The 17,153-nt window shown below is 44.6% G+C and overlaps 3 protein-coding genes across 3 annotated transcripts; 1 reads left to right on the top strand and 2 right to left on the bottom strand.

Moving 5' to 3' along the window:
* Nucleotides 1-1,125: 1,125 nt before the first annotated feature.
* Nucleotides 1,126-12,239, bottom strand: LOC128707023 (uncharacterized). The gene is made up of 6 exons (XM_053801966.1): nucleotides 12,191-12,239; nucleotides 5,736-5,920; nucleotides 4,960-5,556; nucleotides 3,809-4,078; nucleotides 1,487-1,657; nucleotides 1,126-1,407 (listed from the first exon to the last, which is right to left on the bottom strand). The coding sequence occupies exons 1-6, from the start codon at nucleotides 12,237-12,239 to the stop codon at nucleotides 1,126-1,128; spliced, it is 1,554 nt and encodes a 517-aa protein (XP_053657941.1).
* Nucleotides 12,240-12,990: 751 nt separating this feature from the next.
* Nucleotides 12,991-14,315, bottom strand: LOC128710471 (venom serine protease-like). The gene is made up of 3 exons (XM_053805525.1): nucleotides 14,073-14,315; nucleotides 13,680-14,001; nucleotides 12,991-13,613 (listed from the first exon to the last, which is right to left on the bottom strand). Exons 1-3 carry the CDS (start codon nucleotides 14,313-14,315, stop codon nucleotides 12,991-12,993), a joined length of 1,188 nt encoding a protein of 395 aa, XP_053661500.1.
* A 788-nt stretch (nucleotides 14,316-15,103) lies between these two features.
* LOC128718740 (venom serine protease-like) lies at nucleotides 15,104-16,426 on the top strand. The gene is made up of 3 exons (XM_053812360.1): nucleotides 15,104-15,562; nucleotides 15,634-15,736; nucleotides 15,798-16,426. Exons 1-3 carry the CDS (start codon nucleotides 15,104-15,106, stop codon nucleotides 16,424-16,426), a joined length of 1,191 nt encoding a protein of 396 aa, XP_053668335.1.
* The last annotated feature ends 727 nt before the right edge of the window (nucleotides 16,427-17,153 follow it).

Raw genomic sequence — 17,153 nt, forward strand, 5'->3', positions numbered from 1 at the left:
TCAAAATTATTTTTTCACTTCCTCTTAACTTTAACAACTGAGAAAAAAAAACTCTTATTCTTTTCCTTTTTCTTCATCATCATCTCCATTATCGTCATCAACATTTGTCGTTTTCCGCGTTGTTTAAGGCGCTAGTGAGAAAGTTCAGCCTTGACAATCACAACATCCCACAGTGTTACCCTTGGTTTGTGATGCTAAAATTTTATTGAATAGTTAGCAATTAGTTTCCCTGTCGGTGGTGTCGTCCAAGGGTTGCCGAATTTGACCCACGGAAATGGTAAAGTTTTACTAACGGCGAAAATCGTTCCCCATTTGTGGGTCCGTTTTTCTCCTGCTCCAAATAGGACATTGTTTCCGGTATGCGACACGCGGAAGATGCAAGGAAGTATTCTAACGAATCCTTATTGTACGAAATGGATGTTTGCACCATCGAAAGTTTGCTGACATGAATGCATTTTTCATTGCACCTTGCTTTAATATTCCTTGCGTGTATCGTTTCGTCCCCTACGGGTGGGTACGCCAGCAGGTGGCAACTGTCGTGAATAATGAAGCCGGAAAAGTTTCGGTATAATTTTCACCATCGACTCCACCAACAGCTACACCATCGTTTGCACCGACCTTCCGGTACTAGCTGGCCATCGCTTCTGTACTGTGTGAGTGTGTGTTTGACGAGTTTTCCTTCAGCACTTCATCGACAGTACCGCAGCGTGTGACTAATGTTTGACCGATGGTTAGTTTTTTTTTGCACTTCACTCAACAAACCCGCAGGACATCCGTATGCTTGTACCGGTTCGATCGTGAAGAAGTGTCGGTCAACTGTGGCTGGCGGGAAAGTTTCACAGCATAATTATTTAACGTTGATAATATAATTTCTCCCCTTTGCCTGTTCGCTCGGTCCCTACTTCGATCCGTGGTGGAAGAAAAATTGTTCAATTATTTTTGCTTAATTAAAAACTCCTTTTCCTTCCGCACATTGACTGTGGTGCAGTGTAACAGGGTGGGTAATTTTTCGTTAATTCTTTCTTTTTTCTCCCTATCTCCTCATTTTACGCCGGCGGCAATCGAGTGTCCAGCACCCAGTATACATTACAGTAGGACGGTTTGGTAAAATGGAAACGATGAACCTCAAAAAGCTACATGTCGCATCAGTGAAGCCATCTGGAACTGTTCCACGGATAGCAGATGCCAGTATGGGTGGTCTAGTATGCGGGACACCTCGCGTTCGGTAGCTTCCAGCGAGCCGGCCGTGGTCTGCAACCATTCGTAGAACTCGTCCGTCCAATCGGGACTTCGGGGCCAATCGCAGCCCAATCTGACCTGTGCCCGGTTGATGTAGAGATGACGCAGATTTTGGGCCGATTTAGCAATCAATAGAATTGTGGCGGTGGAGATGCACTCACGTACCATCTGTTTGAGCAAAAAAAAAAGGGAGAAGTAGAATGAGTGGCTACAATTGTGGTGGTCACAATCGGCTAAAGCCCCTTACCAGTGCATTCAATCCCGGGCAGGAGCGTGCGAGCAGTACCAGCAGGCTGTCCGGACGTTCCTGGAACTCTCCGTCCAGTGGTGACTCTACCGCCGGTAGCTGTTCGTGTCCGTAAACGGTAAGCGTGTACTTGTAAGCATCAACGGCCGCTACCAGCTGGTCCGAAGTAATCTGCAAGAGATTAGAGATTTCTGCATAAAAGCATCACGATAAACGTATGGCGATCGGTTCCGACTGTTGCGCTTGCTGCATGCATTGTACTCTGATTGCCGGTGTGTCGGTGTGTTCGTAGCGCATGTAGCTTAAAATTCATTCCAAAAACTGGGAGAGAGAAAGGGATAGAGATAGAGTGGGAATTGTACTGCCAAATCCTTTATGTATATGAATAAGAATAATCAACAAACTATCAAACCCAAAACTTAATTAACACTCCATCTCGGAAAAGGGGTTTCCACAATCGGCGCCGGCCACTGTATTTGCCACGAAGTTTTTATTTGAGCTTTTCCATATTTCCTCCCCGCTCAACGAGCGCATGTTACATATTCGTGTTAGTTTGTAAGCTGCCCATATCCGTACCATTCCACGTTGCCGTGCTGTGCCACACTGGGAGGGAGAAATAATTTATAGCAATCGTTCGGGTCGGTCTGTACGACGTGAGGCGATGTTTGCGCTTGTTATGGCTGTTTACCTTTACCCGGTGTGGCGATGCGGTTGTGGTGCGGTTAGTATTATTTGCTTTGCACTCGAATACTTTTTGCTTTGCTTAGGGAGAATGTGTGCCGGGGCATGGGTACATTTGTGCTTTTCCCAAAACTACCCAAGGTTCTAGTTCCAGCAGTGGGTTTACTTTACATAAAATAGCAAAGGAAACGAGTAGCTTACGCTGATATTCTACCCATCCAAGTAGTCGGGCTGCGTTGCAAATGTGAATGTCATTGGCAAATATTGCAAATAAACAGCATGCATAACTGTATTTGTTTTAATATATTTGTTCATAGGAGACATAAATATTACGCAAATATTTTATACTTGGATTTTACCATTAAATTGGAAGTATTTTGTGGATTTCATGAAGAACGGTCTGGCCGTATTGTTTGTAAAAGTAATTAGATTTGAAGAGAAATTATAGAATTCTAACCATTATTCAATTATGTTTGAATTGGAATTGTTTGATATTATTTTATTGGATTTGGAGACCTTTATGACATTAGACAAAGTTGTAGAGAAGAAATATTGAGTTTTTTGTCGTGATAATCTTTGTAGTGTGAAGTAATACGTTGTTCATTTTTAAATTGAGGTTAATTGTCAATTTACATGCCCTCAAAACAGCACAACTCTCATGACGAGCATAAATTACTGGGCCGCGCGAAAGTGAACCGAGTAATTGATAGCGAATATTAGTAACTTTGCTGAATCTATAAAACAGAGTAAGTATGAAATATTGTGTGCACATTTTGCGAATGGAACAAGAGTTAAAACAAAAAATTGAGGATTGGAATTTGGTGGTAATTACAGGGTTTTACATTAAATAGCATAAGAAGAGCCCTACTCACTGAATCGAACAGACGAATTAGTTTGAAAACGAAAAAAAAAAATGACTATAATATCATGAGCACAATTTTGTTAAATGCCAAAATCGCCACGCAATTTACATATTGCGAGCCCTTGTATTTTAATAACATTTTGCGCTTATAGTGTATTTTGAACCCGTTTTTTTGTAAATTAAAACATTCTGCACCCCTATCATGCGGTTATCAAGATATACTAAACTTAAACACGTATATAACTAGTGAATACTAATCTGTGATGGTTGGTGTTTTATTATTTAAAAATAGCTCATATAGTTATGTTACACACTGTTGTATTAGCAAGGGAAAAAGTTTTGGTGTGAGGGTATTTAAGTTAACTTTTAGAAAAATGCAATCGGTTGATCGTTAGTAAGTAATTCCACGTTAATTGCAATTAACCAAACAACTACTGCAGCTGTATGGCAACTAAACCTAGAAAGCATAACTGCACTATTAACGCTTTTCGAACAGCCTGCTCAATATCGAAGCCTACAATATAGATGTGAGCAGAAAAAGCTGGTTCTTGGCACCATTTTGTCGGGCTGTTAGCGAGCTGTTGCTAAACTAATTTCTTCCTTTTTGCTTCCATTCTAGCCCTGCTCGTGCAGGCGCATACGCGTTCTGTGCTGTCAAACAATCAGCCAGACCGACATATTGTCCATACCGGAACAATGACACACTCCAAGCATCATGTGGTGTGCGACAAGCGACAAGACAGGACACCGGTACGTAACACGGACACGGCTATAGTTACCATTGTTTTGGGCGTCTGATAAATCATGCTGGCGACCGGTGCCTCGGGCTGCAGCAGGATCACCGCGTTGGTGGTGGACTCGACGCGCAGGTGAACCCGCAGCTTCGGATTATCCCGTCGAACCGTCAGCCAAGCCTTCGCGGAGCACGGACTGATGGCAAGGGCAGGCGGTGTGTAGCGGTTCTGCAGCAGGGTAAGATGTTTCACCTTGGAATCGGCCAACAGTGTCAGTACGTCGTCGTCAACGTTCTGCGGCGAGACTTCCAGTATCTGGGCGCGAGCGCCGGAAAGGAGAAGAATGGAAAACCGGATGAAGGAAACGAACTAACGGACGAGGCGATGACAAGGGTGATTAATCGTTTTCGGTTATTAAATATCTGTCACCCAATGAATGGCGTTGTATGCGTGCTTGTGTGTGGCTGTGTATGTGAGTCAATAATAAGTTCCCGGTTGGGTGAGTCAATTTTCTTGGCCACACGAACAAACACTCCCACGCACACACACAAGTACACAATTTATAGTGCATTTTGTGGGTGGTTTTCGGGATACGGGACGAGTTACAAATTGAACGGTTATGCAAATTGGTCTTGGGCTTAAAGCGCCTGCACGTTAGGCAACTACGTCGCACACTAGGAAGGATGTGATACTTCAGAACCAGAACCAGTGTGGCCGACCGGTTTGTGGTCCTTTTGCTCTAATGTCCCAGTGTTCTTGTTAAAGCGGGCATGAAATTGATGATGAAAAGTAGATAGTGAGTTTGGGTTTGGTTTTTCGCTTTTGCGGCCTAGACTGTGGCACACAACCATAAAGTAATGGAATTAGCCAATGGTGTGTTGGCACGTGGAACCGCTCGAAGGATGTCCGTGCGTCTGGACAACGGTTCCAACGATGAATCAGCATTGTTTGGACAGGGGGATGAAAAACGATTCGTTGACAATATATCCTTGGGCTGGGCGATCCTTCCGGATGGGCTTCACGTTTCGACCGGTTTTCTGGTGGGGGACCAACCCGGACCAACCAAGGCAGTTGATGATGCCGTGTGTCGTGGTGATTGGTATCAGTTTTCACCTTGTGCCCCGAAACGAACACCCGAGGCCACTGCGGGATGGACTGGGCGGAAGATAATTTAGTTAGGAGACGTCATCACTCACCTGTAGATTGAGAAACAGTCCGATGTGCATGATGGGACAGTGGAGGGAGGTGACGTTGACGAGGCAGAGACGGCGCAGCACCAGACAGCAGGACTCGAGCACCTCGTCCAGCAGATGGTTCGCTTCGTACCGTTCCAGTATGAGGTCAACCAGCGAGAGTGACTGCAGATTGGTGAGGCAAAGCATGAGCCGCTTGAGTGCGGCCAGCAGCTGACCGCCCGTGCCGAACAGCTTGATTGACTCGGGATCCTCGCTGAGGGCCATATTGCACGGGAACAGGTAATTGAGCGAACGGATGCGCGAACCGCAGCCGACCCATTCGCGCGGGCACCCGGTGGTCCGTGCGTTCTGCTCCATGGCCCACGAGATGAGCGACATGAACTGGAACATGTTGTTGAAGCTGACTTGCGGCCGGAAGTCAAGTCCGCGTATGAGATGGCCCACGGACAGGAGGCAGCTCTGGAGGCGCGAGTGATCGAGTACGGGCTGCCAGCCGGAGTAGTAGTTGTATCTCATCCGGCCGAGCGTCGCATCCTCGACCAGAAAGTTAGACCACACGTGCGGCAGATAGAACGCTCTGTACCATCCGTAGCAGGTCTGTCGAGGCGAGAGAAAACCGTGAGTGTACAATTAATCAATCGGTCGCGCAAACACCATCACCGATGGTTGGCAATGGTTTTGCCAGCGCGCGGCAGGTAATCATTGTTATTATCATCGTCATCATCATCATCATCATCATCTGTGGGTGAGAGACACGCCAGGGATTATCGTCGTACCAGGCTCGCGTAGTACCGCTCCTTGATGGTGAGATGGGAGAAGATGCGCTCGAGAATATGATCCGGTAAATTACTCCACTGCGTCCATCCATGGTCCGGGTCATCATTTTTGGAATCGTTCTCATCCGGCCGGGCAACGGTATCGTTCTCGTACGCTTCATCCTCGTCCACCTCGATATAGCACGCTGTCCAGCGGGACAGTGAAGTTCACCACGGAGCCGATGGAGTGGTTGTGGCATGCAAAGGAAAAGGGAATGAGAATAAAATATTTATAATTCCAATTCCTGTAGCATCCTGTCCCGGTATGACAGCAGGGTACGGGCACTGGCACGGGCGGAACTTGTCCGATATGAATGTTTCGCGTACACCGAGCACACCGAGCGAAGTGAAATAAATTGAGAATAAATTTGAAATAAAGACGATAAGAGAAACAAGTAGCATCATCCCGTTGCTTTCCATTCGCATTTTTTCTTTCTGGTGCTTATCGTGCCTGGCGGAGATCTGTGCGATACAGGTGGTTCTTTTTCGTGCTGGTACAGATCGCCGGCACCGGTAGTGATTTGGTGTGTCTTATTTTGTATGAGGAATATTGTTTTGATTAAATTGTATTTCTTGGCGATTTCTTTTTTGTCTGAGCAAGTGCATAATTTTTGAGTGGAAACATAACTTAAAAGTGTAATTCATTTCAGACGGATTTTCAGTCAGGTAGATGTTTGGCGAAATTGGATTTGTAGTTTTGTTTCTCCAGCTCATGTAAAAGGAAGTTTCAATTGTTTATAATTCACTTATGAATTTTAAGTGACAACGAAAAACAAACAACCGTAATTTTCTAAATGAATCAATTCAACGTATACTAAATGGGAACTTTTAGCCAAACAATTGCTTAACTGTGGGCGATTTGTTGCAAAAATGCACCTTTGTGCACCAGAGCATAAAAATCACGAAAAAAGCATATTGCATTTTATTTTTTTTATTTTACTTGAAACAAGAACATGACATTGGGCCCAAATACTGACTGAACGCATATTTTGTTCATTGGATATGGCGATTAAAAGAAGAAGAGAATTTCTTAACTGAGACACGCAGGAGTTGAAGCCAAACAGGTCGTAGCATCCATTGAAGCAATGAGCATTGCATTGAAATACATTTATATGCCGACAATTTTGCATTTATTGCCTGGGATAGTGATTGTAAATGTACTTGCAATGCGGTACAACACAACAACAACAAAATTAGAAAACATTCACGAAATGATTATCAAAGATCGGTTATCGCGAAAAAAGGACTGCGGCATGAACAAACGCAATAGCATAGGAATACTTTATACTAAACGTACAAGACCGTATCTGGGTGACGCAGGAAACATTTCGTGTCACCCATATTTGAGTGACGTGGTTCACTTTCCTATATCTTGTACTTATTTATTTAATGTATTTGCCATAAATTTGCTTTAAAAATGAAGCAATTAATTGGGGTCAACAATCCGAAACGATAGAAAATAAATCTTTCTGAGAAAATCTGTGCTGCTTTTGTCGTATTTCGAAAGATAATACAAAAATTTGTTTATTTTCTGGAATACATAACGACGCCTTCTTTCCTTAAGGCAATTTCGGATAGGATGAGTGGGAGTTGGTTTTTTTTTAAATTTTCTCAAACATGTTTATTGAAATCCGAAACTCTTGTTTAACTTCAAAAGAACTACTCCCAACCTGAACACCAACGCCATCTCGTTGTAAGAACGCTTAAAGCGTTTAAAGAGAGCTTTTTGTCGCGCTGCTTACATTCTTCGACAATCTTTTTTACGAGTTTAACAACCTCATACCTTTAGCGGTACGAATTGAGAGTGGGCAAGTATGTCTTGTAAAGTGCGCACTGTACCAGAACAGGGAAGCGGAAAGAACACCGACATGGTGTTAACTAGCGCGAGTGGAACCGCCCGACTGTGGACGCCGTAGGTATTGCGGAGGGAAGGCACCAGGACGTGGGACGTGTCTGTTTTAAAAGTGGTAATTTTTGTGAAAAACTCATAACGATTCCAGCACACTGTCACGCCAGTATACCCCTTTTTGTGTGTTCCTTGCACGGGGGTTTCTACCAGTGCCAGTTTGAAGATTATGACAATCGTTTCCGCTTCCATCCGTGCTCAGGTGAGATTTTTCTGGGGAAGCATTTTCGGGCCTCGTTAACATTCGGATTTATGGGTACGAAACTTATTAAATGAGCTTCTTATGACTTTTCGCGCGCCTTGATGAAACTTTCGCGATGGTGAGTCGAAGGGGTTGGTGTTGGGGGGAATTGGGAGGGGAGGGGGTGGGGGGGGAGGAACACTCCATTTTCCTTGCCCCACGAATACCGTCGAGGCATGAGATACTTCCCCGGTGCGGCGGTAAATACAATGAACACGAAGAGCAGCACAGTTGCCGGGCACTCATTGTTTCCGAAGCGGAGGAAGTTGGGTGGAAAAGCTTGCTTAAATTATTTAAAATCCACCCCGGTGTACTTGCGAGTGTAATTCCGAAGCTTGTGCATAATTTATGTTCGCTCGCTTGCTCTAGTATACGGCGATCCAGAGTGGCTTTCTGGAGCCCATTCGTCGTCCCTTTTGGGGTGGAAAGTCGTATTCTCGAGCAGATTTCGTTTTCTTTCATCTGCGGGACGGCCCGTTCACTGTTAACCCTTGCCAATGCCGGGAATAGAACCCGTAATCGGGAGGGTTTTGATTCTGAGTGAAACGATGCCATGTGGGGCAAGATTTAATGGCGTGCGGTAGCGTATATTTATGATCTTGATTTTTTTTTGCCTCGCTCCTCGTTGGCATCTTCATTCTCTTTTTGGGAACCAAGATGTTGTGCTTGATGGGAATGTTTCAGGCCAAGGATGAAATTAAGAAGCGAATAAGACGGGGACGGGTGGCAGCGTTTTCCTGAGTTTGTGGTGAAATTATCGGTGTCATTTGGTGAGGCTCGCAAATGACTTGTTCTAACTCTATTAGAGCCGCTGTAGTTTGAACAAAAACAAAAAAAAAAATGGCAAAGAAACGGAAGCTATGTTTCGATGCCTTTTCCGGGGAATTAGGACACCACTAGTGACCGTGAAACGAACAACGGTTTCCCTTTTCGGAGAATACGATCCATTGCTCACTCCCAGAATGGCATGAATCGAGCAAGCAATTATGCACAATTATTCGCTCGTAATACACACTACCCAGCACCCCAAAAACACCCAGCACACTTCCGGGCAGATTAAGAGCCTCGGACCGCATTTCCACTCCGCTGTCCGCACCGCACTCCTTCATTACTCCACTCATATCCACATCCGCCCGGTATATCAAGATTTATTCGCCTTCCTGTCGGCGGATTTACGAGAGCGCGCCCGGTCTCACAGCAAAATGGAGGATAATTTCCTCGACGTTCGCTATTTATTGCACCCGCGGGAATTGAGAGTCGTTCGCCTGCCCTACCACGGGGTCCTCTGCCCCATCGCGACCGGTGGTGGAAGAATATGGATGGGACAGAGCGGGCACCCAATGGCGGTAATTTAGGCGGCACTAGTGCCATTAGATACACTAGCCAGCAAAATGCTAGCGTGTTCGGTGGGTGCTGTGGGTGTGCGACCACCAAATAAAGGTGGGGCCAAAGTTTTCCATGCCTTCAATTAAGGTAAAACGTGCCCTCTGGAGAACATCATCGTTTTCGGGATGCTCGGTGAGTGAGTTACAACTACGGTACGGTACGTACTGATTGCGGCCACTAGCGTGCGTCGTCACCCGTTTCTGAGTGCGTGAGCATTACGCAGAAGGAAAATATAGTGCCCGTACCCTTGGCGGGCGCACGTACAGTATGGCGAGACGCATTTAGTGTAAATCGAATTTATCACTCGCGGTAATTATTGAACTTCGATGGTGGCATTGGGTTTTGATTGGAGTGCCGAATGAAATGAATAGTTCCGCGTTGACGAAAGCGTGCCATCAACCATTTCCGTTTCGTACTAATGATTTCCATTGAATATATCATTCACTAATGAACAGTCATATCGGTGGGTGGTGGTTTGTTTATTTGGTTAATGAGCCATCATTGTAAGGTAATGTAGCTACATGCTCTTTGTGAGGCGGTATTATGTAAAATCATTATGCAGCCGATCTTTTTACGCCTTTGACGCCTTTCCAATAAATCATTATCAAAGATTCTTATTTATTGGCATAACAAGTGCTAGAGGTCTAGGCCTCCCATTGCTAGCTTTCTTTGGCATTATTTACCGGTGGTGGGATAGTACGGGGGTTTGATCCAGATGAGATATTGGACCGGTCCCGTCGTGTGAAAACCGACGTTGCTATCGACACGCACGATTATTAAAGATTGGTTAACGTAAAAACAAATCTTCGGTAATAACAACTACAAACAAAATATCATACTATATTTCTAGACGTCGAAGTTCATAAAAAATAAAGAAAATTATGCAATTTATTTATTTCTTCCATGATGACGGCGTTAACATAAAATTATGCAATAAAAAATTGAGAAATTTGTTGAAAATAGAATCATAAATTCTGATTTATTAAAACCAGCACAGAACTGTACAGATTATTTGTACACAGTGCAACAAAAGAACTCACGTCAAGTGAACAAGACAAAAACAAAATAACTATTTGTTATCATGAAATACTATTGTATTTGTAATAACTGTTTTGTCACTCACATTTGGGTGATGCAGGCCCCTGCGAATAATTTCCACAACGTCACTCATAAATCACTGCATCATCAGGATGATGTTTGACATCCTGATTGTATCGGTAACTCAATAAGCTCGCCAAGGTTTATTTGATACATTTGTTTCCGATTTGATTTTCCAATTTTAATTTATTTATCCTAATTCTGCTACGGGTTCCGATGCCTCATTTAAATGTTGAATGAATAATGTCACATCAGCTGAATAACGTCAAAAACAAAATCAATTCAGTTCTTCAGATGCAACGACAGGAACTGGAGTGACTAAATGCTGATAAGGGACAATAAAATCAATGAAATGATCAACGTATTTAGCAAACCATGAAAAAAACACTAAGCACTTACGCTTTCTAATGGCTAGGGGCTCAATACAAAGTCCAAGCCAAATAAGTTTCGTATAATCTAATTGACATCCTTTGGGGAAAGTGATCTAAGGTGCTTTGAACATGTCATATCAAACCGACGACTTCAATATTTCGATTCTTCCAACGAGCAGCAAAAAAAAAGCTTCCATCCAAATACTTGTTATGCGAGATTTTGCTCGTTGAAAACGTTTAGAACGTCGCTTGTCGTGCGAAAAGCTCGTTAAAAATGGTAGTCGTTGCGAGCGTTGTCTTTGGAAACAATTTAGCAAAAATTGAACAAAATCAGTATTTAATATAGATGTAGTATGATGGAAACCAGTCTTGGATGTACTCCGATTTTACAAAATAATGATTGCCTCAATGTTTTCCTTCGAAAATTTAACAATTCTATTTTTGCATATAGTCGTGCGAATTTAAATGGATTAATGTAGGATGGAATCAGAAAAATGTTTTGAACATGGTATAGGATTTTTCATTTCCAATGAACGCATCTAGTAATAATTGTCAGTATGACTTTTGATATTTTTCAATGTTCCATGTTCGTTGAAAATGTTCTTTGATATTTCAATGCATCACCAAAAACATCTAAAACGTTCATTTTACTATTCGTCGAAAGACAAGAGGGTAAATTATTCATCATCCTGGTTCATTTTTTTTCATTTCCTTGAACAACTCTTCTATTTCCAGTTGCGTGCACAGTTTGCACGCACAGCCATTACTCAAAGTCAAAGTTATTCCCACTACGAATATTGCACTTCGTCTGTTGGAGAATTTTGGATCACAAATTGATGTATGAAATAATTACATCGCATATCACTTCATTGCTATTGCAATATGCTGACAAGTAATGTTCCGCATTCAAGTTCACTACACAGCCACGCATTGATTGATGCAGAATACATGTTACCCAAACAAACTTTCCATCACCGCCGTAAGGCTTCATGTAGTTTTTTTTCTGCACTGTTTTAAATGTTCCGGTTTTCACAGCATTTCACGGTCACCGTGTAGTATTCGACAGGCGTTTACAGCACAGCTGTAAAGCCGACCGATCGCACAAATACACGTGCGGTGTTGTGTTGTGTTTTCCCTTAGTTTTTCCCGCATCAGCCGCATCGACGGTCACTTCATCACCGGCTTTGGGTGGGTTTAAAAATACGACAAGCACGCAATACGGCACGAAAAAACCTGACCGTACCGTACGGTACGAAAATGGCGAAAATTGCGAAATCGTTCTAGTCCCTCACATGACGCGTTTTGTGGATGAGAAAAATTGTGTAACAAAACGGACGATTGGAACCACTGCTCCGGCACACCTGGTTATGGTGCTCCAGACGAGTGGCGCATTTTCACAAAAATCCTTTCGTACCTCTATCATCACTATCCAGCTTCCAGCCGGCATTTACTGCTTTCGTCATGGTGGAATTAACTGATATCTGCTTCCCCGGAAACCATCAACTATCAACCATCAACTGTTGCAGATGTAGAGAGAGAAAAAACTAGTTGTTTAATCACTTGCACTTTGACACAAATTTACCGTGATCTTGCATGCGCAAATACTCGCGACCGACTGAGTCGCGATCGACGATCGGTCGATTTTTTTTCGGCCCGAACCGTACCGGGTTCATCGATTCATGACCGCAACGGCCGAGGTGGTTGTGCTGGTCAGTGAGGTGAGGTGCGTTTATTTGGTGGTGTACACACTATGCGGATGGAAATAGCAAAGGGAGAAATATGTGTTTCGGTTGTGGGAAGCAACATGAAGGATAGATCAAGTAATTATCAGCATCGGAACCGAATTCAATTATTAATTCACACCAGTCCAAAGAATATCGTCCCACATAAATCATATGAAATGTTTCGCTGTACAGTGGTAGTGGTGTTTTACGGCACTAAAGCCGACCACCTTGCGCAGAAGACGCACTGTTCAAAACAAACCTTTCATGCGGAGTGAGCATGCGCCGGAATCTATTTGGGCAAACGCAAATGAACGTTTGCTGAAACGAGTTCATTACCATAAACACATTCATCCGTGCGATCGAAGATCAAACGTTTCCACCCGATGTATGCTTTCGTGTAGTAGAGGAGTAAGTTTCCCAAGAACAGCTGCTTGATTTGCAATGGTAAATATGTTTAATTCATTTCAAAGTTTCATTCGATTCGATCCCTTTACGGCATACAGTAGGTAATGCCCGGTGTCATGCTTTGGATCCACGACAGGTAGGAAGTGATTCGGCTGCTGACGGATGGTTTTTTAGTGGCGCAGGCTGTACCGTAGTTGATGATACCGACCAAATACACGTTACCACCGGTGGTGTAGAAGAGTGGACCGCCAGAATCATACTGACAAGAGTCCTTATTGGGCGTGTAGGTGCAGATATGCGACGGGAAAATGTTAGCCACGGACGCTTGACAAGCCTGCTGCGTAATAACGTTGAGCGACACCTTCCGGAGAACGTTGGAGATTTGTGCACCGTAGTCCAACGTACCCCAGCCGGCTGCTTCAACGATCGAGCCCGCAAAGTTGTTGCTGGAGAATCGGAACGGTAAACAGACAGGTCCAACGCCAGCGTTGAAGATGATGCGATCAGCAGTGCGCACGATCGCTATATCGTTCTGTGACGGGCTGAACACGAACGACGGATGATTCGTAACGGAGGCGAGACGCATCAGCACCGAGTAGCTAGTGTCCGTACCGACATTGATATCATGATCACCCACCAGCAACCCTGATGCCAAGATGCTACGACCCCTCATGCAGTGTGCGGCTGATATCGAGTGATACTCGGAAACTGAAGGCGTACAGAACAAACGTTATCAGACATGGTGTACAATAAGTCGAGCGACGAGAAACTCACTGATCGTAGCACCACAGAAGACTGAGCGTGATTTAGAATCGACCAGGGCCGCCATCATTGGGAACTCGTTGACCAGCGTCGGGACACCATTCACAATCTTCGAGGTGCGGCGCAATCCACATTTGCATGTTGCTGCCTCTGCCACGACTTGACACCGGAACCGTCCTCCTGTTGAGGTGGTGGTCGAGCGCAAGGCAAACACGGCCCGATTACCAGTAGATTTTAGTGTGAAAGTATTCTGCCCACAGTACTTGGTAGCAGAGGCGAGAGTAGGATCATTTTGGAGGGATATCTCTAAACGATCTGCCGAACATCCGGTTGACTGGAAAAATTGGATGAAAAAAATGATAACGAAACGCAGCGAAACGGTGCGCGATAAGCGGTTGTATTTACCGTCGCTAGATACATATCATAGCAATTGACGTAGAACGTGCTCCCGGCCGGGGCCGTCAGCTGCCAGCGGCAGTTGGTACCCTTCGCGTAATAGTTCGGGAAGTTCGGTGTCTCCACGTAAAACACTTCACCGGTCGTGAATGTTTTCTGCCTATCGCAACCACTAAATTGGGCATCCACAGATGGGAACGGCACGGACAACGTGCCGAAAAGCCACGCGATAAGAACTATGCTTCCGCGCATTGCAAAACAGTAGAACGGACTGACGGTGGTGGCGTTTCGCGCACGCCGAAAAGGTGAGGACACAGATGTACACAGAGGTTTGTAGGTGATAAACGTAAAACAAGACAAATTATTATCTTAACTGGAACATCGTTTTACTCGGTACCCCGCCGGCTGGCACCACCAACCAGCCCCACCTCTGATCGATCTGTGTAGGTGATGAAGATAGTAAACAATGGTCGTATATTTTGTAATTTTCAAACACATGTTTTCGGTACCTTCGGTACGAACAGGCTAACTGATTTCACCTAAATAGGTGGCGTGTTTTGGAAGAATGATTTGAATTACCTTTGCAACGAATGTCGATTTCAATTTGGCTGTGTTTTTGTCGATGTTTCGATGGCCGAACATCCGGAAGATGTTGTTGTTCTGGGGGAACATTGCAGTACGAGATGTTTTTCGCATAGTTGACAATGGTGTAGAAGTTTGGTTGCGAATGTCTAGTCCACCACCAGGTACCGTGAATGAGAGTAGCTGTTGTAAAAGCACAACGTTCTGTACTCTCCCCTCGAGACACGAGGGAGTTTGACAACAATACTGGCACAATCGTGGTTCTCGTGGCTGTTTGATCAGTTGGTTCGCCTTAACACGCTGACGTTCGGAGCTGATCGAAGTGGTTTACGATTGCGTTAGTGCGGCGATTGGAGACTTTATAATGCTAATACTGCATCGATCAAACAGTTTAGTGATCGTGTACGATCGAATGTGTAACAACACGCGAAGAGTGGAGACAAACCGAACGCTTCAAGATGGTGGTGCTGATCGGTTGGAAATCGAGTGGGACGATACTGCTGGCATTGGTTGGAATCGTCGCAGGACAGTACGGTTCGTGTGATTATACGTACACATACACCAGCGGTCAAACGAGCTTAATACAATCGCCCAGCTTTCCCAACTACTATACACCGGGCACAAAGTGTCGGTACACCGTGAACGCACCGGTTGGCCACTATCTGTACGTGCAATGCTACGATATGTATCTGCCGTCGACTATTGGTTGCGTGTACGACAAACTCTCCATTTCATTGAGCGGTGATCCAAATCTGGGCGATGCCGACAATCGCTGTGGAATGACCACCTTCAACGTGCAGAGTACGTACAACTCGCTGGTGGTGGCGTTGCTGGGCAGTACGGCTACCACCGGTGGACGGTTCCGTTGTCAGATAACGGCAGTGAAGATCCCGTGTGACTGTGGACGCCGCAAAACGGTAATTATTCGTCGTGAAGTTGTCGGTGGCAAAAGATCTTTATTCTGGCTTCTATACCTTGTTGAGTGTAGCCCACCATCGTGAATGGTTTCAAAACGCAGGCAAATGAGTTCCCGATGATGTCGGCATTGGTGGATGTAAATACGAAGCAGATATTCTGTGGATCTACGATTGGTAAGAAGATCTTCCCGTGGTAACCTTTGCACTAGTACATTGTTGTAAAATTCGTTCGCAGTTACCGATCGCCACGTGCTTACGGCTGCTCACTGTCTGCTGACCAAATCGGTCGCCAATACAACTGTTCTTGTGGGCGATCAGAATATTAAAACAGGCACAGACACCCGATTTTCGGTGCTTATGTTGATATCTACTTTCATTCCGCATCCCAGCTATAATCCCACTGCCAAAACGAACGATATTGCACTGGTGCGAACTACCTACACGATTGTCTTCAATGCTGGCGTAGGCCGAGTGTGCTTACCGTTCCGCTTCACTAACAGCACCTTCGATAACGTACGCGTTAGTGCGCTCGGGTGGGGTGCGATAGATTTCGGTTCACCACAGTCGGATGAGCTGCTCCAGACAACGTTGTCCGTGGTGACATCTAGCAGCTGTTCGACCAAACTTTCGCGTACGATCCTGGCCAGTCAGATGTGCACGTTTGCGGCTGGTAACGATACGTGTCAGAACGATTCGGGCGGTCCGTTGTATTATACGGCGCCGGAATCTCAGCTGGTGTATGAAGTGGGTGTGGTTGGATTTGGAGTGGCCTGTGCCTCCAATTTTCCAAGTGTGAACACAAGAGTTACTTCGTACCTGGATTGGATTGCTAGCACCACTGGGTACACTTTCTGTGAGACTTAGTTTCATGGTTTGTTGTCATTTGCATGCAAGTCTGTTATTGATGTTTTCTGCGAAATAAAAACAAAAACTTAGACATAAAACAATAAGCCGTGGGGTTTCCTGTTTTCTTAACTATAGCATTACTGAATGAAGCATTTAGTGCGTTATGTAGAGCCTAGCTTGGCTCTTTCGGTCCCTGCCTTGGCATTAGCTGTCAGTTGAACAAAGTTCTGTGGCTGTTGGTATGATATTACACTACACTAAGAAATAACGTAATTATGACACTTATAATTCGACTTTTTTAACTTCTAACAGACGGGTGCGTGGTTTGCAATCGCTGGAGAATTGTATTATAACAGCAGGTTTAGCCACATCCAACAACCAACAATTATGCATTCATCATCAACAAAAGCTATGTATTATGTATTATGTGTTTGAAGCTCCTAGAGAGAACTTCGTTTCGACGTTATCGCTACACGCACGATTGGTTTGGTAAATTTGGAAGGCTTATAGCATTTTGAACATCGAACAGGTACAACGTAATTGATTCTAGCTAATAGTTCCATTGAAGTAGTGAGACGACGAGTAGCCAGAAAATCGAGTCCTAATATCCAACACCGAGCTTAAATTCTAGGTCTAACCGCAACGCTACACCAACGTGTAAGGTAAGCTTAGGCAGTAACAGCTACTGTATATGGCGGTAACACTTCCTTATCGGCACAACACCCTCAAGAGATCTAGGACTGCT

The sequence above is a fragment of the Anopheles marshallii genome, chromosome 2 (assembly GCF_943734725.1).
Source record: "Anopheles marshallii chromosome 2, idAnoMarsDA_429_01, whole genome shotgun sequence".
Taxonomy (NCBI): Eukaryota; Metazoa; Arthropoda; class Insecta; order Diptera; family Culicidae; genus Anopheles; species Anopheles marshallii.